At 42.8% G+C, this 27,685-nt stretch overlaps 2 protein-coding genes and 1 long non-coding RNA gene across 4 annotated transcripts in view; 2 read left to right on the top strand and 1 right to left on the bottom strand.

Annotated features, from left to right (window-relative positions):
- The window catches only part of PDE11A (phosphodiesterase 11A), a 111,294-nt gene extending 93,091 nt beyond the window's left edge, over window positions 1–18,203 (top strand). For both annotated transcript variants that reach the window (XM_072932296.1, XM_072932297.1), the window contains one exon: window positions 12,905–18,203. In XM_072932296.1, the coding sequence (XP_072788397.1) occupies window positions 12,905–13,066 (162 nt within the window). In that variant the 3' untranslated portion in view covers window positions 13,067–18,203. The remainder of the gene's footprint in view (window positions 1–12,904) is intronic.
- The window catches only part of LOC115495979 (uncharacterized), a 114,187-nt gene extending 91,657 nt beyond the window's left edge, over window positions 1–22,530 (bottom strand). The window contains exon 1 of the long non-coding RNA XR_012057002.1: window positions 22,432–22,530. This is a non-coding gene — a long non-coding RNA (uncharacterized lncRNA). The remainder of the gene's footprint in view (window positions 1–22,431) is intronic.
- Window positions 19,126–21,694, top strand: IFT70A (intraflagellar transport 70A). The gene has a single exon (XM_030277556.3). It carries the CDS (start codon window positions 19,185–19,187, stop codon window positions 21,183–21,185), a length of 2,001 nt encoding a protein of 666 aa, XP_030133416.3. The 5' UTR covers window positions 19,126–19,184; the 3' UTR covers window positions 21,186–21,694.
- Window positions 22,531–27,685: the final 5,155 nt, after the last annotated feature.

The following is a 27,685-nucleotide window of genomic DNA, read 5'->3' as shown; positions in this document are numbered from 1 at the left end:
CTCTCTAGGGAAAAAGCCCATGCTTTTTGAGCAGCCTTGAAGGCTATTTGAACTCGTCTTACTTTACCAAAAGTCTGAATGCCATGAAGAAATTTTCAGATTCCCTGAATCTGTCTGTAAATGCCTCTCTAAATTATAAAAGCTGATACAGCAATTGTTTACTTTATTATGTTTGAGACAAACTGATTCTCATCATGGTAAGGTATGGAGTGCTAGAGGGACTGTCTCAGTAGGTGCTATCAAACATGTCCAAATCTGTGTGATGCAAAAGGAAACTCAAGCCTGAGCCTTTGCACTTTCTTCTGACCCTAAAGGTTTCCCAAACTGCTAAGGGGCACTATAGGCCAAGCCTTTAGGGGTCAGTGATGAAACAATTTATTGTTTAACCTGTGCTGTTTAACTCAGTTTACTCTTTTAATGGTGCTTCTGCACAGACTGCCTGGGTGCTTGGCACACAGTGTGTAAATACCCAAGCACTCGTTCCTTAGGGCTAGAGATAACCACAGAACCATTAAGGCTGGAACAGACCTCTAAGATCATCGAGTCCAGCCATTAATCTGGCACTGCCAGGTCCACACTAAACCATATCCCTAGGTAGCACATCTACAGGTTTTTTGAACATTTCCAGGTGCAGTGATTCCACCACTTCCCTGGGCAGCCTGTTCCAATGCTTGACCACCATTTCACAAAGAATTTCTTCCTATCAGAACCATGCTTCTGCCTTTTTGGATTAAACAGCTTCAGGATTTGGCTGAAACCACACAGACTGCCTTATGCCAGCAAAGACTGACTGGCCACTGATATCTGAGAAAACAGGATAATGTTCTCATTCAGCATATTTGGAGAACTGCAACAAGTTCTCCCTCTCCCCACTGCACCCTAAACTGCCTAAGACCTCAAAGCAGTGAACGGGTCAGTGATGATACACAGCAATAACAGCTCCCATGTTAACATTAAAATTATCCGTTTGTGCCTGAACATAGCTTCCCTACACACAAATAGAAATGGATTGGCAGTTCCTTTCATTTTATAGACCAGATATAAAACCAATATCATACAATAAGGACACAAGAAAGCCCATGAGAAGGACAATGTGCTCTCTCCCTTCCATACCTTTTGGCGTATGAAGCTGCCACCATGGAAATTAAATGAGTACCCAGCAGCAATGGTAGTTCCTGTTGTGACATGGAGAGCAGTCACTTGTGTAAGCAGCAAGCCAGGCTGCTGCTTTGCCATGAGATCCTGTCCCTTTCTAAGGTCAGTCTTTGTCCTGATGAAATAAACTACAGCTACCCTTTTCAAACAATTAAGGCAAAGCAAGCAGGGAAGAAGAATATACACCTATATTGTTTAAAAGACCAAAAACATTTTGGACAATAGAGGGGAGGGATGATGGATACTGATCTTGGACAGACACTCTTTAAAAGTAATATTCCTTTCAATAAAATAGCTCATATTGCACTAGAATGTATATTATACCAGAATTCATTATTTCTAATAGCATCTGTAATCCAAAAATGTACAGTAATGCAGGAAGAGCTGATAATCACACCGTCCTCTGCATGAGAAAACTACATCCGAGCACTAAAGCTCTGGTTAGTTAGCTCCATCTTAGCAGGAGATCTCTGGGGAATATATTCACATCTGATTTCCCTGCTTTCCACTGTGTTTGCATCATGCTGTGCAGCCATTAGCCTGCTGCTCAACAACTTCAAAAAGAGACACCATCAAACCTGGAAGTCATAGCAGCACCAGCCTTAGGGGTAAACAGAAAACTTCATGCCATAGTATCACACTGCAGGAGATTCTCTCTTCAGTGTGGAGCCAAGTTTTTATTTTCATATCCAGCTTAATCAAACTTCAATACACATATCCCATCAGCAGAGTATTCAGGCATTGTAAATCCATTGTTTAGGGCTGGCTGAACACTACAACTCTGGCCATATCCTAGATTTTGGGTTGGCACATTTTTACATTCTTTGAAATTCTTGCCATTGTAATACACTGTAGAAAGTGCATGTGGGGAGAGAACAGGTTATATCACTACAAATGCAATATAAAGAGATGCAGTGGCAACTGATAAATCAGTAAAATATTAGCCGTACTATAGCTTGCTACTACAGTACTTAGAAAAACCATGTTTGAAAAAAACCCACAAACATTTGATGCTTATTTTCATACCAAAATTACATTAAACCATAGAGAACAAAATCAAGGCTTTTTTATTTATTTTTTTAACATGCTAGTGATTAAAAATCCTGAATCCACATAGGATTCTATAGCATCCAGATCCCCAAAGAGAATGCTGTGGGGAATGCACCAGTCCCTACCAATGCAGTTGCTAGAGTAGGACCTAATGCTGTGCTCTGTGTTATTTTACACACACACAGCAGAGATCCCAGCAACCATTGAATATTGGCAACTCCCATTAAAATGAGATCAGCAGATCTCCATGAAGTTCTTTGCTCAAAGTAACTCCCAAGAGCAGGCTATTCCTGGCAGCTGAGGATGTCTGAAATATGCAATACTAAAGGTACTTCACAGCCTAAACTTCCAGGAGTGGTCTGATACCATCCCAGTGACTCTCACAGTACCAGAATAAACTGCATCCTCTCTGCAGTCCAAGCTAATGAACTAGGCTACACCAGAGTGCCTGTAAGGACTGGTTCATACTTAAAACAATATCTAAACTTTGCAGTACATTTTAGTTACGGCCTTTCTAGACTTATCATTTACCTCAGCTCTGAAACCTCCTTTGTGGAGATTTGGTTCTATCTGCTCTGCTTTCTGCATTTCCTTCAGGTAGCTCAAGACAACTCATTTGGAAGGGCAGCAGTTCTCCCAAGTAAAGGGTAATGAAGTCTCCTTTATCGAGGAGCATGGATCACATTCCTCTGCTTACCTGGCTAGGACTGTCCCTGAGTTTGGCCCCTTTTGTGAGAAGGGTTACAATGACCAGCAAATCAGCAAGATCTATGCAACTTCCATTAGCAGTCCTGTCTGACTGCCCCTTGGAATGCCCATCCCACCCAGAAGAAAGGAGGTCAGTGATACAGAAAATGTATTACACCATCAGCTACTGTAAAGACTTAAGGTGGATATAGCTATATATATTATAAAAAAAAATCTGTAATTATGCACAGTTTTCCTATATCCAAGTGTCTAAATCAAAAATCTTTGTGCTTGCTCCTAGCACAGCATAAGCCACGGCTCTGCTCTCTTGCTCTCTCCTCGGTGTAGGAATCAAGTCACCTCCAATTTCATATCTTAGTAATCAAATCGATTTCCTTCACACTGTGGATCAAAGGTCTGGGAAAATAAAAGCATCCCAATTTTTAGTCCATTGCATTTTATTACACTTAGGAGATTATAATCTTTTTTTTTGTTACTGTAGTGATCCCAGATCAGAGTATTTTTATGTAACAGTGGAACTTTTGCCTTGAGTAGCAGAACAACAATTTACACTGAATTTCTGATTTTAGGGGCTTTAGTTACACTTTACTGCATTACATTTGCTCTTCATTCAAAACACAGTAAGAAAAGCATTTATCAGTAGAGACGAGAAACAAGTTTATTAGAATAATAATTTCTAAGGAAAAAATGCACTTTTTTGAAACTGTAGAGTATTTCAAGCCTACTAATGTAGCTTCAGCATAAAATAATCTCTTGTTTTGTTAGAATATCCTATAAAGAGAAAGTACATGCAACTAAAGCAGAAAATTTGAAGCATCTCACTGAAAATAAAACACTATGGCTTTGCTGATAGCTGTGTTCATACAGAGAAAGTAACAGAATTTTGATCATTAGGACAAATCACCCCTCTGACCCTCCAGTAAAGAGATGCTGAGTTTCACCACTAACAGATTTCTCTTCTGGACTCTCATTTGCATCTACCTAAGACAAGATCAGTCACAGATTTTTTTCCCAACTCAGATTAGATTTCTCTGTGGGGAGCACACAGAGTGGGAGAGTGAAGATCTTATTCTTTTAAATCATTATATTTCTCACAAACAACATCAAAGCTTCAGCGATTCACATCAAACAAAAGATGCTAACAGAAACCCAGCTCTGTTCAGGGCATTGTTAGGCAGAGACAGTAACGCTATGAATAGCAGGGCCAAAGGCCATGCACTCTGCTTCTGGGCAGATAAATACATAGTCAGGTAGTCAGTGACAATGACAGCAGCTATTTAAATTTAAGGGAGATGTCTTTGTGGAAGATAAAGCAGCTCATGGCTTTTACAACTTATGCGTGCCTGAGATTGCCCTGCTCACCTCTACCTTGGTGCTCCCTTGAACTGCTCCATTTTATTGCTATTTTTAGAGCTATTCAAGATTTTCTTGGGTATTGAGAACTTCAAGCATATAATAGAATCTACAGAATTTAATTTGCATTACTCCATCCAGGATTCTAGGGGGAACCTGGGAAGAGTAGAAACATTCAGCCTAGCAAGTATTTTAAATGTTTGGAATGGAATGTGGAGGGACAGACTCCTTTTTTATCACACTGTTTGAAAGACTTAGAAAGAAATGTAATCACTCTGCCTGCAACTCCAAGAGCTCTGATATGCCTGCCTTCCTACAGAAGATAATGTCTGGCCTTGTTATCATAACATTAAGATAATGTCTGGCCTACGTTATCATAATGTCTATGATAACGTAGCTGAAAAAGCATCTATTCTGTTTGTAAACTCAGATTAAATGCACAGAGTGTCATAAATGGTAGAGCCTCTACAAAGCACAGAAAAAATACACAGAAAGCTTTAATAGTCACGGCTTTCTATGTTTTAACTTCTCTGGTTCAAGAGTTGACTTTGACACTTGAATTAGAAGTACATACACTCACTGTGATTTTTTTTTTCCAAAGTTATATACTCTACTTGAAATTATTAGACAGGAGGTTAACCTCTCCTTTGCGGAGAACATTAAAAAGGTGTTCTTCAAGAATCGTGCTTACACTGCTATATCCTGATGCAGCCCTTCTTCAGTTACCACTTCTATCCCTTTCCCTCTGTCCTTCAATTACAATTTTGCATTATTAAATACTGTATAAGAAATTCAGGGTTTGCACCACTCCTCCTCTGAGAAGCCCTGCCTGTCCAGAATGGACTGTATGGCATGGCTTAGTCCTTGGCCAGGCAAGAGTCACTGGATGCAGCCAACACAATGACTTCATCCTTCAGTTGTTTCTGTTCTGTCTATGCAATTAAGAAAACTTCTAAGATTTTTTTAACCAATAAGACTTTATCTGTATGAACATTTTGGAAATGGTTTTCCACCATTCACCCATACCTGGGATGTTGATCCAAAACTCAGGGCGCTACTCTTATATTTTAAGTTAGCAACTAGTCAGAGGGCAGAGAACTCACTAGCTGTTCACCATGCACCTATATAGACAGTCCATGAAACATGTTCATAAGTTGTCAAGTGTTTAAAAAAAAAAGGAAAAAATAACAACAACAACAACAGCAACAACAAAAAAAACACCAAAAAAAGAAAAAAAAATCAGGACTAAGCTATTTGGAAAGATCTGTTTGTTCAGTGGAAGCAATTTGACTAGCACTGTGTAATTCTCATTGAAGCCAGCTTCTCCTTTGTAGCATGTTGAAGGAGGAGGAAGATAACTTTCAATAGATTCTAAAGAATGCCATAAAGATGCACACTTTTGGCAGGGTTTATTTCTGACATTTGATTTGGAGACAGAGAGTGGGAGATAAAGCATTTATGCTTCCTGCGAGCACCTGGCTGACAAGGAGTAAGTAGTAAGGCACATTGGCCTGGGATGCAGTTTGTGATACCAGGGACTGAGGCAGATCAAACAGATGTTGGCAGATCAAATTAATCTCCCTGCCCGTTGAAATCCAGTGGGTAATATTATCCAAGGAAGAGCAGGTCCAACATAATCTGCCGTGTTTGTAAGAAATTTGCTTCATAAGAAACTTATTCAGGCCAAATGCCAGTGGTGGGGGTAAGCTGGTAGCTAAGGATTATGTTAGGAATAAGGGTTTGGGCCCAGAGAAAAGAGATCTTTTGGCACAGTAGAAGGATCTCTCTGTAGCCTTGAAGTAGGAACTTAAGCAGGTTCAGCACTTTTTTTGCTTTGTTTCTTGTCTACTAATGATGACTATAAATGAGGCCACCCAGAATGAATTCTCTGGAACTTGCAGAAAACTCAGATATTATCCCTGTATTGAAACTTCTGGCAATGGAATAAGCATTGCCAAATTATTGCCCAAAAGCTCAGATTTTGTCTGCTATTTTCTTACTAATAGATAAAGTTATGAAGCACTGTACAAGAAATAAAAATCAGGAAAAGAAGAAAGAATGCTTTTATTTGCAATTTCCATCAAAATCCGTCACTATTTCACAGTATAATATGGAAAAGCGTAGTTTTGGTGGTTTCAGAGCAAAGATTTTTTTTTTGTCTGTGACTATCATGAACATATTTTTTACAAAAGGTGCAAGGATCCAGATACTCTTTTTCTGCTTCCTGAGAACAGGAAGTGTTTAATTTTGCCTTTGAAAATTAGAATATTAGTTTTGCTATGATTTTCATAACTCGGTGAGATTATTGATGCAACATTGTTGTTACAATCAACAATTTTAAGAATTTGCAAGTTTGTCCAAAGTGTTTAAAGAGGCAGCGGAAAGGAGTATTTTTTTCCTTCAGACAGAGTATCTCAGCTTACTTCTGAGTCATCTTATGCCAAAACAGCCTCAGCTGAAAGGGCAGTTCATCGACAAAGGTATTTGGGAGAAGAAGAAAAACAAACATTTCCCATTGACTTCAGTGAACCTAAGCTTCACTAAAGGCTTCCACCCTAATCAGCGAGAAAAATTGAATCATTCATAATATTATGATTTCTGTTGCTGTTTTACTTAGAATTATATGCCCAATGTGTTGTGAAGGACATGGCAGTCATGTATGGAAATGTATATAAAGATCTGAGGAAGTAGATTGAAAAGTTGGCAGATAAGGTAGAAAAGACAGCCAATAGAGGGAACTCAAATTGTACAGCAAACCTGAAAGAAGATGAATGGATAATTTAACAGCCATTCAGTTTTCAAGAAAGACAAAGCACAAACTACATTGCATCAGAAAAGGACTAGAAATTATGATGGATGAAACACTTCAAGTAAGTGTTTAACGCAACAGAATCACAGTTGCCTGCAGAATTCCCAGCTGAGGGTAAATTCAAAGAATTAAATCGGCATATGAGACTGATATGATTTGAAGAATTTTTCAAAATCCATTTAATACCAAGGCAGAAGACATTGATCAGCTGCTTGGTTAAAATGTTGATAGGAAAGGAGTTAGAAACATTCTGTCTCTAGTATGCTTTACATGTAGAATCAAAACCATAAACAGCAGAGCTAAGTAAGAAGTTGTTTATGAAATAACTCTTTCGAGCAAACCCTTGATTTCATGAAATTGTAATGAACAACAGATAAATCCTTTGCAACTGTAGCAATACATCAGTAGAGCTACTTCAGTTAGTCCAATTCCTTCAGAATCATTCTCCCTGTGGCAGTGTAACGTGCGTGATACTGGTCGGAGCACATTTTGCTACCAGGAGCTCTGTATGTACTTTTTTCACTGAAGTACCCAGCACATTTTACCAATGGTTAATCTTAATTTATAGTCATCCCTCTGTAGTTTACTTCCAAAGGAGTACAGTATTATTCTTGCCAATGTACCATCACCAGAAAGAAGCTTAACATTAATTTACAGTGGAAGAAGAGAACATTTGTGATCACTTTCTAGTCACAACTGGCTTCCATCTACTAACAATTTTTAGAGAGAAGCCAAAAGAAACTCCTGTTTTCTACATGGGAAATTAGTAATATATTCATTTCTTCTAATTACATTTTTAGACATCAGAAAAAAAATTCCCTGTAAGAAATGAAAAAGTAATCCACTAATGCACTATGTATGTGATGACCTGGACCCTTCCTCATTAATCCCTAAAATGAATAAACAAAGTCCCCTTCAACCACAAGGAGATTGCAATAATTTTTTTTCATGAACTCAACCCCCTCAGAAATACTGTATTTTTTTTTAAGAACATAATAATTAAATACAGTCCTCAATCAGTAGGGCAAATACTTAATTCATATACACACACAGTCAAAGGTTTATAGAAGTTAATCCCTACATCTTCTCTGTATCACTTTATCTTCTGTATTCTACTATGGAAGGTAGAATTCTAGCAATGTTTTTGGGTTTAGTATATGGACATATATGCAGAAGTACTTTTGGGTTTTCTAAACAACTTCCACAAAGTATTTGTATTATGAAGATAAAATCTGTGGATGACTGCAGCACAGGTTACCTTCTATCTGAACTAATCTGAAGTTCAAGGACTTTGAGATAGATGGCTCACCTTTGGCCTATGTATTCTCATGTGAAAGCCACTTCAGCAAAACTCAGGAGTCCAATTCAGCTTTGCTGTAACTGGTCATGACTCCCTTGACTTCAACAATGCTTCATATGCTTACACCGAGTCTGAATTTATCCCCATGGCTTCTCGGTCACCGGTCCTCCCTTCCAACTAAGAAACTGCCTACATAATAAAAGTGATTCATTAGAAACCACTGGGTTCCAAAGTAGAGTGAACACCGAGACCTATAACTTTTTTATATGTGCTCAGTCATAAAAATGAATTTATATGGTCTTATTCCATAAACTCACTTTACAAATATTAGCCCCGCAACCATACTTTCATGAGCTGTAATCTTGTCAAAGCTCGTAAGTTAAGCAAGGTCAGAATTGGTCAATATTTGGATGAGAATCTCTGGCAGGGAGGAGGCAAAAAGAAAAGTCATGCTGTGTTTGTATGTTAGGACATATTGTGCTCCTCTTTAAAGAGATTTGGTACTAGTCTTATAATACAACAATTTTGTATTTGCTTGGGCAGTAAGTTTAGCCTCTGACCACATCTGTGCTGTATCTAGGCAGTTTCACTAACATCCTTCCCCAGAGATGAAAGTGATGTAGCAGATGAAGTCTTCTTCCCCAACATCCTACTTCAACTCAGGAAGTACCATTGGTACCCAGAGGTACAAACAAATTCCTCCACTGCTTCCCATCACCTTCTCCCTGAAGAGGTTTGTTTCTTCTGCTACTGTTTTCTGTATTCTATATGCTTTATCTACCTAAATATACATCTCTATACACAAGGAAAGAAAGGAAGAAAAGAAAACCCAAACCACTCCGCCCTCCGTACCTTCTCCCACAAATAGCTTCCTCTGAGTATCCTATGCTCTCCCCCATTTTGTGCTCTTCCTTCAGGCAGTCCTGCCCCTCTCCCAGGGGCACACAATGTAGTGCTGTAGTGCTGTTAACATTTTCTTGTGCTGAGGAGTTTATATGTAAGCAGAGCTATACCTTGGGAAAGAATGCTGTGAGCAGAGTAATACACAGTCCCAAAAGACATCTAAATAATTGAAGGTGCTAAGAAAAAGACTGCTATACAGTAACTTTCTGAGAAACAGCTTAGTCACACATCTGAGGTAATACATGGATGCATAAGGGAACTGCAAACTCTGGCTTTTCCTAATGTTGGAATAGGCAGTGCCTCCCCCACGCTCTATCACTCTGCAACTAAAACAGCTTTTACAGTAAAGGGGCTAGAATGGGAAAGGTCACCAATCCTGTACCCATTGCTGTGTAGAAGGCAGTGCACTGCAGTGGAAGGACTGCAAGTGGGCAGTGAGGTCCCAGGCCTTGGGAGACAGGAATCTCCCCAGGCAGGGTTCCCTCTCCCTAAGCTGCCTGCCAGCTCCCAGCCTGCCCGCTGCACTAAGCAGGGACAGGGAACAGGAATTTCTGCAGCTACTGAGTTTATGTGGTGGTATCCCATGTCAGACAGCTGGTGAAGACCAAGCCTTTTCCTAGGAAGGCAAGTAATAAATAAGTCATTAAGAACCTAAATACCAAGTTAGGCAGATCTTGAGCAAAGCTGTTTGTAAGACACATGCATCAAAAACAGTAGCATGGAGGAGCAGTACATCAAAGGGTTCGCATGCAGTAAAATGGAAAGTAAAAACTGCAGCCAGGAGGTGGAAAACCCTGACAAAGCTACAGCCAAATAAACTTAAAGACCTCTGGGAATAAATTGGTGGTTTAATCCGGATCAGGAACAGGTGCAATGAATGTAATTCAGTAAATGGTCCAGACCGTGCCAGAAGGGAGAGAAATGTGTTGCTTTTGAGATAATTTCCCAGAAGCTTCATAAAAGCAAATTGATTACTGGAGTTTAATAATTAAAACAGGGCCAGATATATAGTAATCAAATGAGTTTTTAATTACATCTCAAGAAGAAATAAAATCCAATTTGTGCACTTTGTATCAGAGAAGCCCTACTGAAATGCTTTGGTAGCTGGAAAAAAAATAAAATAAAAGCTTATTTCCATAGGAATTATAGTAGTCAGTTTAATTAAAAGACTAGATCAGAATGAAAAAGTCCCAAAGTGAAAGGATGCTAAATACAGAAGCAGTGGTTCAAACATCAATTCAATGTCTGAATAAAGACATTTTATAGACCAAGTGCAAAATCTGCACTGTCAAGTATCACTAATCTAAATTAATGTGTAACAAAATAAAGTTTCTTTAAATTACACTATATATTTTGTATGTATTCCATTGAATTAATTGCTGGTGCTATGGTAAAAATTAATATCAAAGACATGGTTTATTCTTTCTTAAATACTCCTTATAATCTATTTCATCAAAGTTTATGTTAGTAGTTAGCCATTCTTGTTATTTACCTGGTAACCTCTGTTGCATCTGGGTTATTAGACTCTAACGTCTGCTTAGATCTATATTTCAAAGAAATATATGTGTATTTACTTACAGATTTAAGATATGTTTACAGCTCATAGGATAACAGTGATTACCACAGAACTGTGGGGGTGCTTCCTGAATCTATTCCCTGCCTCCTTGGGCTCCTGGTCCCTGCTGGAGTCAATGCAAAGCTAATTGCTGTAAGCACCTCGAGCACTTGCAGTCATCCTGGCACAGTATGTGACAGGGCTGTCTCCTGCCATCAGCCATGGCAGATGCCAAGGCCTGGAGGGACAGGCATAGCAGGAGGTCATGCCCAGACCTCTGCAATTGCTCCCTGGCACTAGGCTGGAAAACATCACAGTCTTGTGGTCAGTCTTGGCAAAAAAACAAGGTTACAGAAAGGACACAGACATAGCCGAGAGCTGCATAGCCACACTGAGACAGAGTCTGCAGTCCCAGTGAGCTCCATCTTCTCTGTGCTGCCTGTAGCTGCTATAGGTCCCTGGGCACATATATATAAATGTATAGTGTATATAGTATATATACTATATATGGAGAGAGAGAGAGAAAATATTGTATATATGTGTATACATACATACACACACAAGTTTAAGGAATCCACAACAGTCTGAAATAAAGATATACAAATGCAGAGTTGTGAGGCAGGGTGATGGGAATGTTAAAAATATTTATTCATTCTATAAAATGAATGACCATCAGCAGCAACCAATGCTCTCAGTGACTGCAGTGAACCCTGCCTCTTACCCCAGGCCCAAGACTGCAAAGTTATCTGCCCAGACTGTGCCATATTCTAAGGAAATAATTTTGAAGTAGATTTGATTCAAGTTCCAGATTCTTCCTCATGATGTTATTTTTCATAAGTGCTGAGCATTCATATTTCCTACTGAAGTCAACTGAAATTGCAAGTTTTCAGCACATCTTAAAATCAGGCCATTAACCCTTAATTATCATATAATAGCTCAATTAAAAATCTTCCAAGACTTACTTCAAGCCAAGCTCCCATGGCTTGTAAGCTAGCTATAAAAAAATACAGTTCTTTAGTGTTGTCTGGGCTCTGGGGACCATTTAAAGCAAAAATTGATCAACTGCAAAGGTACCTGGATCTCCTTCCTTTTGTTTTCTTATAATTTTCTGCACTTTTAGAAGAGCAACTTTTGCTGTCTTTGTCGTTTTCAGTTTTTAATCTGGCACCAAGCCTTTCTTTCCAATGACAAATACATAGTTTCCATGCTATAGGAGAAAGCATGCTGCCCAGCTCTCAGCAACAGCCTGCCTGCTAACCAGGAAAGCTGCAAAAGAACACTCCTCTGTCCTGAGAGGCCACATTACATGACCACTTGGGAGGCAAGGGGTTAACCCTTTCCTGACATCCAGTGCTGATGTTAATTTCTGTCTCTCTTTAATATAGATACAAACCCAAGTGAAGCCCTTATGGTCTTTGCACATAAGCAGGTGATATTAAAGGGGAAGGTAAAATAAACCTGTAGCAAAGGTATGCAGGAATTCCATAATTTAGGGGTGTATTCAAAGCCAGATGAAACCAGATTAAAGATTCTTACTGGCCTCTGTGACCTTTGGACTGGGTATGTAGAGAAGAGGTGATTTCAATGCAACCTCAAAGAAAACTCATATTTCTTTAATTTGAACACACACTTATTGTTTTTTTGCCAGCTTGGGAAAGCACAGTACTCTTGTGGTTTGGTCATCTATAGGAAAAAAGAATCTAGCACTAGGGAGATTATTTCAGCTTTGTCCTGCTTGTCATCCAGCCAGTGGACCTTCCTGCTCATAGATGCCATATTTTTAAGGATTGCAAGAAAGCTAAAGCAGCTGAGCAGCATCTCTGCCATCTTGTTTACCTTTTTTTACATTTTTGGTGGCTTAAAGCCTTATGTAAAATGAGTCAGATAGATAAAGAGAACTCAATGGGGACCATAAATTTACTTCCACAGGTATTTACAGATGGGAGTGAGGAGGGTAAGGGCATAGTGCAGATTAAACTCTTTTTTCCCCATTGTGCCATGGACTGTCCTTAAAATGAATGGATATATTGTCAGTATTTTTTCTCTCATCCTCTTTTTAATCTTCTTCCAGTGTCTAGTGAAGCTGAATGTGAAACTGAAGCCTATGCTGGACTCCGTGGCAGTAAATAGAGGTAAATGGGAGGAGCTGCACCAAAAAAGACTTCCTTCTCAGGCGGCATCCTTGTCCTCCTTCTCCTCTAGCTTCACCATGTCTCTCAAAGACATAAATTAAACATGCAAATATCAGTTTCACTTTACAGTAAGAGCTGTCTGAAAGGTTTTCATAAGCTTAGACCCACCATTTTTTAAGAAATGCTTTCCCAGACATGCTTAATTGATGGGATATTATCTTGACGGCAGCACAGTTTGCTTTTCCTGGAAGGCTTAGTGGGACTGAACGGAAGCTTGCAGTGGGATTGCGCTGGTATCTGGAGAGACACGGAACACTGAACAGAAGAAGCATTCATTCAGCTCCACTACATTTCAACTGCTGCTGTATAAACCTGTAAAGCTGACAACAGACTGAAATATAAGAACTTGCAGCTTAATAAAATTAATAATACAGAGCAGGACTGGGAAGCAAGCTGGCCAATTCATATGCAAGGAGCTGCAGAAAACAGAATAGTGTGTAATTACATTGTTGTTTTGCATCTCTTCAGTACATGTTATGAATCAATTATGCCTGCTTTTGTGATGCTCCTCTCTTACTCTCCCTCCTCTTTTATGCCTGAATGTTCTGAAAAGCCTGCTTTGTATTCTGAAGAAGTATTTTTTTACAACAAAGCTTCTTAGTGATTGATCAGGGCCTTTAGAATTGCCTACCTTTGCTACATTTAAAAACAAACTTTATTATCTTTAAAAACACCAAGCTGTCCCTTCTTCCCTGAGAAATTCATATTAACATTGCAGCAAATTTCTCAGCAAGAGGAAGTTTGCATAAAGGCAAAATATTGCATGGCAATTTTAGAGGTTTTTTTTTTTTTTTTCTTTTAAAAAATGCTCTTATAACACATTCTTCTTTTTTTTTTTTTTTTTAATTATGGAGTCACCTAAGGAAAAGATTATTGTTTTTTTTTTTTTTAATAGAATACAAATAAAAAAGGAAATCTGTTGCTTTGTGCTTCAGGTTTATATTACATTGAAAAGCAGAACATGGATAAGCCTTTCTAGTATAATTTCCAGTTGAAATTAGTATTTTGAAATGGTGGAGATGTAGAATATCATCACACTGGACTACCCCTTACTCTCTCGCAGTTCTTTCAGTACAATTTCAAATGCTATTACTACAGGTAGCACAGCACTAGTCAAGGCTCACCTGTGGTAAAGGTGTGCCTAAAAATCTAATCAAATATGATAGGTCACAAAACCAAATGTCTCTCTGTGATGACCCTAGTATTACCTGAAAGTTGGTCTCCTTCTATTAGTGTCAAGATCATTAATGCAGCAAACCTGTGATCTGTGACTTGAGGGTGTTTTCTCTGCTGCATGACCAGACACAAGAGGAGTCATGCTGCAGTGTTTTTGAGCACCCATTCATAGGGGGGAAAAAAAAAAGAAAAAAGCCTTTGTACTCCATGAAATATGGGATTCTAAATCTAGGGGTTTCTGGCAGCAAAAATTAAAGCTGAATGCAGCTTAGTTTTACACCTGTGCCAAACTCCTTTTACTTCGGTGGAATTACCTTGAACTGGCACCAGATTAATAGAAATCAGAACCTGGCCCAGCTGACCAGATACTAAAAGAGCTTTTCTCCTTTCGGAGGACAAGGGAGGAAAGGCGGGAAACTCGGGAATACACCAACTGTAATAGGGGGGTACATAGAACGAACCAAATACATAATACAAATGTAATAGAACATAAAATACCACAACTCCACAGTTAGAGCCTTAGAAAAGCTGACTACATCAAACAGAAACAACAAATATGCTGATCCCTTCTTTGAAAGAAACACAACAAAACAAAAATGTTCTGTGCTTCTAATGGTGTGTAGGACAATAGCTGGAAATTCAGTAGCATTGTGAGCCAGTCTGTTAGTGCACGACTGAACCACATCACTCTCTAGCAGATGGAAGCAGGGAAGGAGCAGAAATGCAAAGTGCGCCACAGTGAGTACACACACCAAATGGAAATGTTTCTGCTGTTCTTCTACCACTTCTTTCTTCTCTGAATAAAACCGGAGAAGACTGGTAAGCAGCAAGCCATACAAACCTACAACACATACTTTATCGGAAACACAGCTACTAGGAACCGATAGTACTGCTGGCAGGTACACACAGCTTTCCTGAATTTTGATATTGCATACTGCTAAGTGTAACATAATTTATAATGCATACCCTACGGCCTCCCCAAAGGTTGAGTCTCCCCTCATTTCCTCTCCTTTTTACTGGCTTCAGTGCACTGTTGCCCATGGCAACATCCACTGGCAGGGATGGGGACTCGGCAGCACCGCAGCCTGACACACGGCTGAAGCCCTAACAATGTCAACCATCAATCAAGTGACTGTTTGTAATTGCCTCCATCTATTTCTCCTGTCTTTTGGTATCTTTGCAATTGTGGGTCAAAATTCAGAAACTGCTGACTAATGTTATGGTTCTGTTCCTTCATCACAAGGGAGAAAATGAGAGCACATGGCTTGATCTTATCAAATTGTTCTCAGGAAAAACGAAACAACCCTACTGAAACTGGGGGGCTCAACAGTGCATCTCAGAACAGCATTCAATCTCTGAAAGTCATATAGCTCAATCTTTAAAAAATCAACCACTTAAGCCAACAAAAACCTTATCTTCTTTTTTTAAGACTTAGCTTAGGAAAGAGCAAAAAAAAAAAAAGTGAGAAAAACATGACTCTTTGCAGAAACATGTAGTACATTAAAGAAACATATTTCAAGTCTATTATATTTTAAGATTGTTGGAAACATTTTTAGCTAGCAATTATAAACTTGATGATCAGAAATTGTATCTGCTTTTCATTATTTCTGATAGGGAAAAAATTTCCCAGTATTTCAATCAGTTCTGCCAAGCTCTTTGAGATATGCACAAGAGACATGATTGTGTAGGTTATTTAATCTCATTCTCTGTCTTTTACTTGCTTCCCTACCTGCTGAACAAAGAGAGATTAAAAAAAAAAAAAAACAACATTGAAATCAGCCTAATTCTGCGAATGCATATAAAACACAGATCCACAAGCACAAGAGGCAAGGACAAGTCAAGAAAGCATGTGGAGAACACAACTGTTACCCAGGACAGTGCTGCTTGGCCTTTCCCCTGAGATGCCTAGCACATCAGCAAAAGACAAGTTGCCATTTTTTTGCTCCAGCTGTAAGTGGAAATCTGGCCTTGACAGAGGCCTCTAGCATTTACAGTTCCAGTGCTAAAATTTTATGGGCACATGGATTGTCCATAGGACACCCAGAGGTGCTTCAGGTTGGTTGTGGCAATGCCTTTTTTCTAGGTGTCCTACTGACTCGTGCCAACTGCAGACTGAATTTGGTCAGGTTTCTCTCGGCCCATGAACTGCAGGCCTTGAGGTCTCACAAAAGCCAGGCAGCAGCCTTAATTTTGTCACCAGAAAATGCTCAGGTCTTCATCCCCATCCTCAAAGGTAGTTCCAGCCAAACAGTAATTTCATTTGGGATTCCCACCTGTGAAACCACTTACCAAAATCACCCTTTCCTCAGAAAAAATGAAACCCAAATAAAACAATCATTTTTAAAACCCACCATAAATGTTCTACAATTGCAAAGGCTAACGAGGAAGGACCTTGACATTCAAATCCTGCTTGATTTCGAGCAGGTTTCTGAACTGCAGGTGCATCTGCGCCACCAGATGGTGGCAACTAACAAGGGTGGGCTTGTCTCCTGCCCTTCTGCCAAAGCCCCTTTCATGTGCTCAGCAAGGAGACAAGGATGCCCACTGGTACAGCCCCAATTTTGGCTTCACTCCTGAGAGGGGCATGGGGCAGACATGCTTTAGGTCTTGTATGTGCACTCCCTTGGACTACAGTGCTCCCCTGCAACATGACAGCATGACCCCACCAGAAAACTGAACACTGTTCAAGGCAAGGAGCACCTGGGGCAGAGGCTCTCCGGTGGTTGAGACAGCAGAACCTCCCAAGAACAAGATGTCCAAAAGGTGTCTTTCACCGTAAGTTGAGTAGTGAAATCAGACAATTCCCTCCCAGCCTGGGACCTACAAAGAACAGCTGCATAATGTGATGGAGATGCAGACTCTGCTTGTCAGGACGTGGTTTTGCTCCTGCTCTGAAGGAGGGCTGCACAAGGTCAGGCAGCAGTAACTCGCTGAGGTTTAAAGTGGATGGATGCCTCCTGTGGCAGGCAGGCACAGAACTGCCCACACAGCTCCCACTCAGCCAACCCCTAGCATTTACAGGGCCAGGGGTCTTGCCAAGAAGGTCAATTGTGTGTTTTGTAACCACAGCGCAGACAAGTATGTTTCATTCTAGCTCAGGTATTTCTTCAGATAGTGTCCTTGATACAGCAGCTGCATTTTTCTGGTCTGGTGACCTTGCTAATTGCTCCTTCTTGGAGAACACTGCAATCTCATAATGTGCCTGTAGTTACCAACAAAGCCAATACTAGTACTCACAAATTATTTTTGAAAACTGCAACCAGCAGTGCCTAATGTCATTTGTAATATTTAGATTAATTCATTCTAGTGGAAAAACAGGAGTGTTTCAGTCTACAGGCCAAATAGTTATTTTCCCTTTATAAACTCAAACCAATTTTAGTTCCCGATAAGTAATTTGTGCATTGTGTGAAACTTTAAAACAGGTTTATTTCAAAGATACATAAAACATACTAACAGGCACTTCAATGCCTAGAGTGTATGGGCAAGAAAATAATAGAACAAGAAGGTTTTTTTATAGCTTTTTCAAAGGAAGAGTTTTCAAAGAGTAAAATCATGTGAATGGTTTCTAACATAGCAATGAATTGGGACTTGTGAGATGCCCCAGAGATTCCTGTCCCTGGAATGTGCCACTGTTGGAATACATCCTGTATATTGCTTGCTACCTTTTCTTTCTTGGATTACTTTGTATTTAATTATGAATTCTTAAGCATGTAGGTCATTACATCTTACAGTTTTCTGGGCAATACACCTGTGGGAGACAGCTGATAAATGCACAGAAATACCATGTGTCTGTTCTAAGGCAAGTGATTCCCAGACACTTGCAAAATGTGTAACTTAAAAGATTTCTGTATCCTTTTTTTTTTTTTTCTCATCTTAAAACCATTACTCTTATTGTTTTGCTTAGTAGATCAAACTATGTTGGTTCAGCTTTCAAAACATGCTTTTGAAATTAACAACTTTGTTTTACTGGTCTTTAAAAAGATAAATAATTTTAACAGCTTACTATGATTTTCTTTTTTTATTATTATTACTTTTCTTTGAAACTTGTTGGGATCAACCAGAGCTGTATCTATTGATTACTGAATCACAAATAGAAGATCCTGAAAACATGCAAGATTGAGCAGCCCAGATATGATTTTTGACACACAGCTTTGCAGCACTCATTCCTGGGGGGAAACCAAACTCCTTCACGGGATATGCCTGGCATTAGTCTGGAACGACCAGAAACCAGATCTGTCCGGTGGCCCTAAGGGAGCTATTCACATGCACAGAAATTACACAGATTATACAGTCTGTGGTCTAGAGTATCACTGGCCAGTAGAAATACCATGGAGGGAAAGAAGTCCTGCGAAAGCACAATGACATTGTTGAATAAGGAAAGTTGGAAGTAATTTTTTTCTGATTTTGAAAGCTGCAGGAAAGCTGTTAGATTGTGGCAAAGTACAGGTGTATCTCCTGCCATCCACCAACATTAATCAACCTTGGATCTTAACAGGCTGTAAAGGGGATGTTTCATGTGGACAAAGCCCAAGACAGAGGTTCAATGTTTCCTGCCCTGGGCTATGTGTTTAGCTTAGAGCGTGCTTATACACCACGTACTGCTTAAGGAAACTACGACACAGCATTTAGAAATACAGGAGCTGGTTTTTACTCTTTATTCCTCCCGGCTGCACGAGGCACCGAACACGCCGGCACCGAACACGCCGTGTCGATGCTCGGGCCGTGGGCGCCGGGAGAGGAGCGGAGGAGGGCAGGCACACGCAGAGGACGGGGTGCCGCGGCCGGCACCAGCTCCCACTGCCGGCGGCAGGAGGCCGGTCAGGCGGGGGCACGGCGGCCGCCGCCACCGCCCGCCCCCGCCGCCGCCATCCCGCCCCGCGGCACCGCCCGCCCGCGCGGCAGCACTTCCGCCCCGCGCCGCCGTTGCCGTGGCAGCGATGGCGCCGCTTCCGCCGCCGCCGCCGAGGCAGCGCGGGGCCGGCCATGGAGGCCGCGCCGGTGCCCGAGGGGCAGCATACGGCCGTGGTGTACGGGCTCATCGGCAGCGGGCGCTTCGCGGAGGCGGTGTCGCTGCTGAACCGCGGGCTGCAGAAGAGCTGCCGCTCCCGGGGCTGCCTCTCGCTGCTGGGCTACTGCCACTACCAGCTGCAGGAGTTCGCGGCGGCGGCCGAGTGCTACGAGCAGCTGGCGGCGCTGCACCCGCAGCTGCTGCCGTACCGCCTGTGCCACGCGCAGGCCCTCTACAAGGCCGGGCTGTTCGCCGAGGCCCTGCGCGCCGCCAGCCCGCTGCTGGACGTGCCCGCCTTCCACCGCCGCGCCCTGCGCCTCCAGGCCGCTGTCCACTACGCGCAGGGCGACCTCCCGGCGGCCCAGAGCCTGGTGGAGGAGGAGCTCGCCGCCGCTGCTGATGGCGGCTCCGGAGCGGCCGAGGAGCCGTCGGAGCGGGCCGATGCCGAGGTCAACCTGGGCTGCCTGCTGTACCGGCAGGGCCGGCACGAAGAGGCCAGCGGCAAGTTCGCCAGCGCCATGCAAGTGTTGGGGTACTGCCCGGAGCTGTCCTACAACATGGCGCTGTGCTCCTACGCGGCCAAGCAGTACCACGCTGCCCTCAAGCACATATCCGACATCATCAAGCACGGCATCCACCAGCACCCGGAGCTCAACGTGGGCATGACCACCGAGGGCATCGACGTCCGCAGCGTGGGCAACACGCTGCTCCTGCACCGCACGGCCCTGGTGGAGGCCTTTAACCTCAAGGCGGCCATCGAGTACCAGCTGCGCAACGTGCGAGCGGCGCAGGAAGCGCTCACGGATATGCCGCCGAGGGCCGAGGAGGAGCTGGATCCGGTCACGCTGCACAACCAAGCGCTCATGAACATGGACAGCCAACCCACCGATGGGTTTGGGAAGCTGCAGTTTCTTCTCCTGCAGAACCCCTGTCCACCAGAAACTTTTGGTAACTTGCTACTTCTCTATTGCAAGCATCAATACTATGACCTGGCAGCTGATGTGCTGGCAGAGAATGCCCATCTGACCTACAAACTGCTCACACCTTATCTGTACAACTTCTTGGATGCCATTATTACTTGTCAAACGGCCCCTGAGGAGGCTTTCCACAAGCTAGATGATTCAGTAGGGACAATGACCGAGCAGCTGAGAAAACTCACAAAACAGGTACAGGAAGCTAGGCAAAACTGGGATGATGAAGCTCTAAAAAAGGCAGTTAATGAATATGATGAGACTCTGGAAAAATATATACCTGTCTTGATGGCCCAGGCAAAGATTTACTGGGACATGAAGAACTACACAATGGTAGAAAAGATCTTCCACAAATCAGTGGAGTTCTGCAAGGAACACGAGGTGTGGAAGCTCAATGTGGCTCACGTGCTCTTCATGCAGGAGAACAAGTATAAAGAGGCTATTAGCTTCTATGAACCAATAGTTAAAAAGCACTACGATAACATTCTCGATGTCAGTGCCATTGTGTTAGCAAACCTCTGCGTGTCCTACATTCTGACAAGCCAGAACGAGGATGCAGAGGAACTAATGAGGAAGATTGAGAAGGCAGAAGAGCAGCTGTCTTACGATCATCCTGATAAAAACATCTACCATCTTTGCATTGTCAATCTAGTCATTGGTACCCTGTACTGTGTGAAGGGAAACTATGAGTTCGGTATTTCAAGGATCATTAAAAGCCTGGAGCCATATAACAAAAAGCTGAGCACGGACACGTGGTATTACGCTAAGCGGTGTTTCCTGTCCTTGCTGGAGAACATGTCCAAGCACATGATCATGCTGCGTGACAGCATGATTCAGGAGTGCCTGCAGTTTCTAAAGCAATGTGAACAGTATGGAAGAAACATCCCAGTTGTTATCGAGCACCCCCTTGAAGAGAGTGGAGTGCAAAGTGGGAAAAACACAGTCACCTATGAAGCCAGGCTTTTGAGGGCACTGATGTATAAGATCACTGGGTGGGCTGAGTAATTGTTGTTATCAAACAGCAGAAATGAGAAATTTGTTCTTTTCTTGTGCTTGTGAGGTAATCCTAACCCTCACAAAAATCTCTTAAGGATGTTTTGCTGGTTTTTAACAATTTTCAGTAGAAATAGAATATTTTCATGAAATTAAGCTGTACCAGATAACTAGGAGCATTCTCAGTAACCAGTCATGTTAAATAAAAATTACAATGTGTTGACCAAGAACGTCATTATAGAAATACGAGAGAGTTTTCACCCATAAGATAATATTTTATCCTTCTGAAAATTTGATCAAGTTTATTTTCATTGGTTGACATTTGAAAAAAAAGTTGTTATCTGTCTCTTCTAGGATAGAATTTGAAGAAACTATTGTTTTAATTCTCCAATATGTGTCTATGTGTGTAATGTTTCTTTCTTCCGCTTTTTCTATTTATAATATGTTGCAGATCACATCAATAGTATATTTAAACACAAGAAATGGCTTCATATTAAAAAAATCAGTTCTACAAACATAAACATTTTGTTTTGCTAACTCATTAATAATGCCTGAGTGTTCTGGCAAATTCTATAACTAATACAGTGACCAGGAATAAATTCCAAGAAGGCTCTATTAGGATGATACCTTAGTTTAGATCTACCTTTGAAATAAAATTTGTTATGACAGCTGGCTTCAGAGACACTGGTTAGTGCTGCCTCTCAGAGTCCTGGTGCACACACCATCTGGGTGGCAGCTGTTGCCCTGAAAACCTGTTCAGTAGCAAGGGCTTACTTAATAATTCAGTCCTCCATGTGCTGCCCTTCCAATCCAAATACTATTCTTAAAACAGTCTCTGGTAAGAGACCCATGAATGTGAAATTACATTCTTTAAGAAAAACCCACTGTAACTTCTATTTCATGCAAGGCTTACAACCTGTACCCTTGGGTGGAAGAAATCTGCTTCTGTTTCCACTTTGTGTTACACTCTTCCTGCACCTCTCAACACTTCTCCAAAACCCTGTTTATTTGCTTAATGCATTTACTTGGCATTTCCTTCACCCTGGCATCAGTCAGTGTATTTGCTCAACAGTCTTCCCATCCCTTTTCAAACATACGTGTTCTACAGTAAAGTGCAACCAAAATGCCTTCCAGTGCTTTTATGCAGTCTGGTTCTCTGCTTCATGGCTGCTCTTCTTTTTGTGTATTTGAAGCAATGTGTGAATTGAAGTTTTTAAAATAAGGATCAAAAATCCATGGCTTTAAGTCATTTGCTTACCTTTGATACTGACTCCCTGAGAGCTGTCCTGAGGGAATTTTGAATCAGTCTGCATGTCCCTCAAAATCCAGTTTCTATACTGTAGTTTATCTACAAAGAAAGAGAACAGCATTTTTGAAGTTTTGAAGCTATTATAAAGGAATTGAGTAATTAATCCTTCCAGAGAGTTAAGGTATATAGGAACTACACAGGCCTACAACTATTTCAACACAGAGAAAGTAAACTCTTGTCTGCTGGGGGAGAAACCTGTCAGGGCTGAGCATATCACATGTGACTAAAGGAAATGCTGTGGGTTAGGTAATGCTACAGTTTACGCTAACCGTCCTATAACAGTAAATTATAATGAAATTTAGCTGTGTTAAGAATGGAAAAATGTTCTAGAGAGACTAGAGAGCAGACAGGAGATGCAGCAAGGTGTTCTAGAGAGGCCTCCATAGCTCATCACTAGGCCATTAAGCCCCTGATTATTGTGATATTAAATATTTCCCACAACTGCTTCCCCATGGGGAGGAGACCTGTGATTTCAAATTTTGTTCACCTCCATGAAGCACAGCAGCAGGCTGTAAAGCATGTATCTAATTTACAGTACAATTGTATTCTATATTATGCAGCATAAACAGCATGACCTTTAAAAAATGTTTTTAAAAAGTCACATCACATAACAGTGTCTGAAGTGCAGCAATAGGCAATGCCCTTTATTTAATATTCATTGTGCATTTTCCATTAAAAGTCGGTGGACATTTAAAAAAAAACTCACTTCGCAGATTCGTGCCCCTGCAAATGTTGAACGCCCTCTAATGGAGAGCAGTTCAAGGTACTGATATGCTTTTGGTTTTCCATACCGGCAGAGCGTGGCTTTCACGAGGGCACTGCTGCCAGGATTTGCAGCCCCAAGCGCTTCATCGCTTCCTGGCCTCCCGTGCCCACATGGCTGCACTGGGAATAGGCAGAGGCAGCAGAGCCCCCCGGCTCTGGCACACACTGCTCACTGCAGCCAAGGCCACAGGATGGGGAGGGAGATGAGCCATGCTCCCAGTGGGAAAAATGTTCCCAAAAAACGCTGCGGAGTTCTGCAAGCTCTGGCTGTTTTAGAAGATGCAGCTAGAGGGCAGTCGGCATGCCTGGAATTTGCTTCATCCTGTTATATCACAACAGAAGTGCCAAGAGCAGCATTTTTCCTGTTCTTCCCTTTTCCTGCTGTTTTTATGTACTTTTCCTCAAGGAGTATGCTGTGCCCACAGACAACCCAAGGCTTCTGAGCAGGCTGGGTGATGCTGAACACAAGGACCTCGACGTGGAGAAACCACTACTGCTGAAAGAAGAAGGAGAAGTGGCAGAACTGAGGTACAACAGGAGGAGGAGGCCTGGGACAGGCATTTTGTACTCTGCTGCATCAAGAGATGCTTCTGCATGGAGTCTCCTCTCCATTCCAGCAGCATTTTCTACCCTGTCCACATGGCCACTTCCTCAGCAATAGCGCCCAGCCTTCCCATGGCAGTGACATGCTGGGGCAGATGCCCTCACCCTCGTTTTGTCCTGGAGAGCTGCCTGCCCATGTGCTCTGTGCCCAGAGAAACCAGGGCCTGTGCTCATGTGGCTGACATCTTTTGCAAAGTAGGACTGTTGTCTCCTCCAGTGGCAAGCATGCGTTTATAGCATCTCCCACTGCAGAGCACTTTGGTTATGAAAAATATATAAATGTTACAACCAGTTTTATTACCATCTTTATACCACATTTAATGTTATTACTATGTGACTTACACACAGAATACATTTTTAAAGGAAAGCACATACATTTTTATTTAGGGAGAAAGGAAGATAGCAAGTAACAGTGCTAAGCTCCATATACATATAGTAAAATCCGCCTAAATTAATGTCCTAAGCCTGCAGATTTCTTCTGTTCCAAAAAAAATATCAAAAACACTACCCAGAAGCATCTCAGCATACTCCCAGGGCCTGCAGTGGGCAAACAGCTGCAGATAAGCTCAGATTCCTAAGTAAGAGCCTCTGTTGGTTTGGGTTTTGGGGGGTTTTTTTGGGGTTTTTTTTTTGTTTGTTTTTTTTGTTTTTTTTTTTTAATTTTTATTGGGAGCAAGGGGAAAGAAGCCCTCTGTTGCAGCAAACTTTAGTGTCTGAAAGTTGAGCAGCACAAGATATTTCCCATGTACATCACCCCCATATCAAGGCCAGTCTCCAGGATTTTATTTGCACTTATAACCTCCTTTGTACTTTGTCCTTACAGGACAGCTTGTGAAATGTTCTTGTCCTCAAAACTTGCAAGGGCTTGACACCCATGTTGCAGGTGACACATCTTTTTTTTCCCAATTACCTTTGCAGTAATCACAGCACACATTGCACAAGCAAAGACCTCAGACCAATGTTGTGACAGCAGCCCACCTGCACTGGCAGAAGCAGGAGAGGAACAAAGGGCCTGAGATACAAGTTACTTCATATTTGAGAAGCCTGAGTTCAAAACTTCCACAAATCCATGCTGGTTTTAGCTTCCAGCAAAGGCAGAAGAGTCTAACCCTGAAAAATTCAGATTTGGAACACTGATGTGATAATGTGGCTGTGTGCACTGAAAGACAAGTACTTACTGAAAGATTCACCACTTCCTCAGGCTTCTCTTCCTTTATTTCTCTTTAACCTTTCAGTAAATTAAATACCTGTATATTTTGGGATTCTGCTAAAACCTGCTGTCTTCTTAAGGAGTGGGTATGGCCAGGACAATGCACATCTTCTTCATGTTTTTGAAGGAAGTGTTTTGTACCTCATTTGGGCAACCTTTTCTACATGAAGGAACAGTTTCTAAATGAAGTAAAAGAGGTTTTAACTACTGACGAACTTTTAGGCTCTATTTTCAGCAAAGCATTACTTTTTTTTTTGGCTGATGCTTTCCCATTAAGTAGAGAAATTGAGACATTTGGACTAGTTTTCCTAAGAACCTTTTGATTAGCATAATTTTCCTAGATCTTGCCTGAATTTAAACTAATAAAGCCTTAGAGCAGGACTTGCCAAACCAAACAGTCCAGAATATTTCTATTTTTTAAGATCTTCCCCTAAATTCACTGTAGTTTATAGTCCAAACTGCAGGCCAGGAAAACCAATTTAAAACTCCATTTCAATGAGTCTTAAATTGGCACCTTTAAAAATACCCATTTTCACAGACTAGTTTTTCAAGCAATCCAAGCATAGCTTCTGGAAAGTACTGGAATGCTACAACCCCAGTCTTAGTCAATGACAAAACCCCTTGTTTCTACCCATTTAAAATGCTGCTCAGAAATCAGCTAACCCATGTTTCGTATGGCACAGCTGCTGCACATTAAGAAACCATCACTGTTGCTCAAGGAGAAGCAGAAGTTGGCAGGGTTTTCTGATCCTTCACCTGGACCTGGCCAGCACGCACAGAGCCACCGCGGCTCTAGGCACAGGGCTGAGCACTCCCAACCAGCTCGCGTAGGATTAGCCCTGCAGCGCAGCCCCAGCCCCGGGAGAGACCCGTGTCCCCACAGCCACCCTACCAGGAATGGCTCGGAAAGGGCGATCGAAAACAGAATCGCCACGTTTTCTCTGGAACGTGGGAATCATCACTCAGCATCACAAACTTCTAAACTTCCCGGGGCGAATGTATGCGCTGGCACTGAATGGTCTGAGCCTCTCATGGCTTTTTTTGTCCTCTGCTGTGCACACTCATCCACTTCCCTAAATTTCAGCTTTTTTGCTGCTTACCTTCTCCTTTCCCCCAGCTCTGCCCCTAGGACCCTTTCCAGCCTGTGTCACAAGCAGGGAACAGGTTGACAAACAGCGTTTTATGAGTTGGATTTATTTTATAGCTCTCTTTCCCGTGGGAGAGTGCAGAGGGAGTTGGCTAACACTCAGATCCTGTTGGGTTGAACTGTTTACTAACAGCCGTTTTCCAAATTAAAATTAGCACAGCTCAGATTTTTCTGAGCTGCGCTTCTCTGGTGCCTCACAGAGCTCTTTGTGTGCCCCTCTGCTGATTCACGGCCGCTCACACGGCCGGCAAACAGGAACGCGAGAGCTCGACGCGGCGTGTCGGATTTTCTTGCTCTGTCAATACTATTTATCACTGCGGCTCCCATGCGGAGCAGGAGGAGATGGAGAAGCACCATCAGCGCTGAGGGACGGAGCATTGGGAGTGCACATAAATCCTTTGCACTTCCCCTGCTGAGCAGCTCAAGGCACATGGCGTCGAGCGCCACACGCTCTGATGGCCGGCCCGGCAGCAAAGGCGCAGCCAGCACCCCGACACCCCCGCGCCGCTGCCGCAGGTGCGGAGACAGAATTCCCCCGGGAAGCAGCAGCAGGAACCGGGTCCCGGTTCAGCGGGGGCCGCGGCCCGGGTGACCCTTGCGGCCGGGCCGGGCCGTGCTGCAGAGGGCGCTGCTGCGCCGGGAACCGCGGGAACGGGAACGGGAACGGGAATGAACCGAACCGGGAGCCCGAACGGGCCGGCAGCGGGAACGGGAATGGGCCAGAAGCCCGAACGGGCCGGCAGCGGGAACAAGAACGGACCGTGCTGCCGGCGCAGGGCCGCTCCGAACACAAAGCGGAGCGGGACCCCGCGCTTCACAGCCCACGGCAGAGCTCCCTGTGTCGCATGGCTGGAGAGAAGGAATGTCCCAGCCGAGCGGTGAAAGGCAACGTAGCTCTGCTCTCTCGGGCCCGGCGCTGGCCTGCCCTCGGCTCTCCAGGAAATCCCTACTGCCCTTTCCCCGCATTTAGGAGAAAAAAGGATACGCTCGGACCACCAGAGAAGGGCTTGTGCCGCCTCTCAGCATCAGCGATTTTGAGTACCGGTGCCTTAAGCCCAGGGATGCAGGCAATGCCGCGCACCGCCGCAGCCTCCTGCTCCCCTCTAGCACCTTACAGGGACTGCCGGTTGGAGTGGAGGCTGCCCTTAAGTAGCGCAGCCTGACCTCCAGGCAGGTATTTGTTCAGCACCGGAGCGCCCAGCCCGGTGCCGGTGGCACGGCACGGCACGGCGCGGCTGTTCACACGCGGCAGCACCGCCCATCCGCCTCTGCTGAGCGCTCGCCTCCCTTTACACCCTCCCTTTACAGATGGGGAGAAGCCACAGCTTTACCCGGCATAGCCGGCACCACCTTCTTTTCTGCCTCTCAGCCTGCGCAAGAATGTATCAGGGCTTCGGAAGGCATGAAATGCTGCTAACAAGACTCGGTAGCAGTGAAACAGTGATCAAAATATAAAGCTGATAGAGCTGGATGGCGTC

The sequence above is a fragment of the Taeniopygia guttata genome, chromosome 7 (genome assembly GCF_048771995.1).
Source record: "Taeniopygia guttata chromosome 7, bTaeGut7.mat, whole genome shotgun sequence".
In the NCBI taxonomy this organism is placed as follows: Eukaryota; Metazoa; Chordata; class Aves; order Passeriformes; family Estrildidae; genus Taeniopygia; species Taeniopygia guttata.
Note: the sequence above shows the minus strand (reverse complement) of the source record. Positions and strands in the feature narration are given on the sequence as shown.

Coding starts and splice junctions, on each gene's coding strand:
- IFT70A (XM_030277556.3), top strand. CDS start 19,185: ATGGAGGCCGCGCCGGTGCCCGAGGGGCAGCATACGGCCGTGGTGTAC.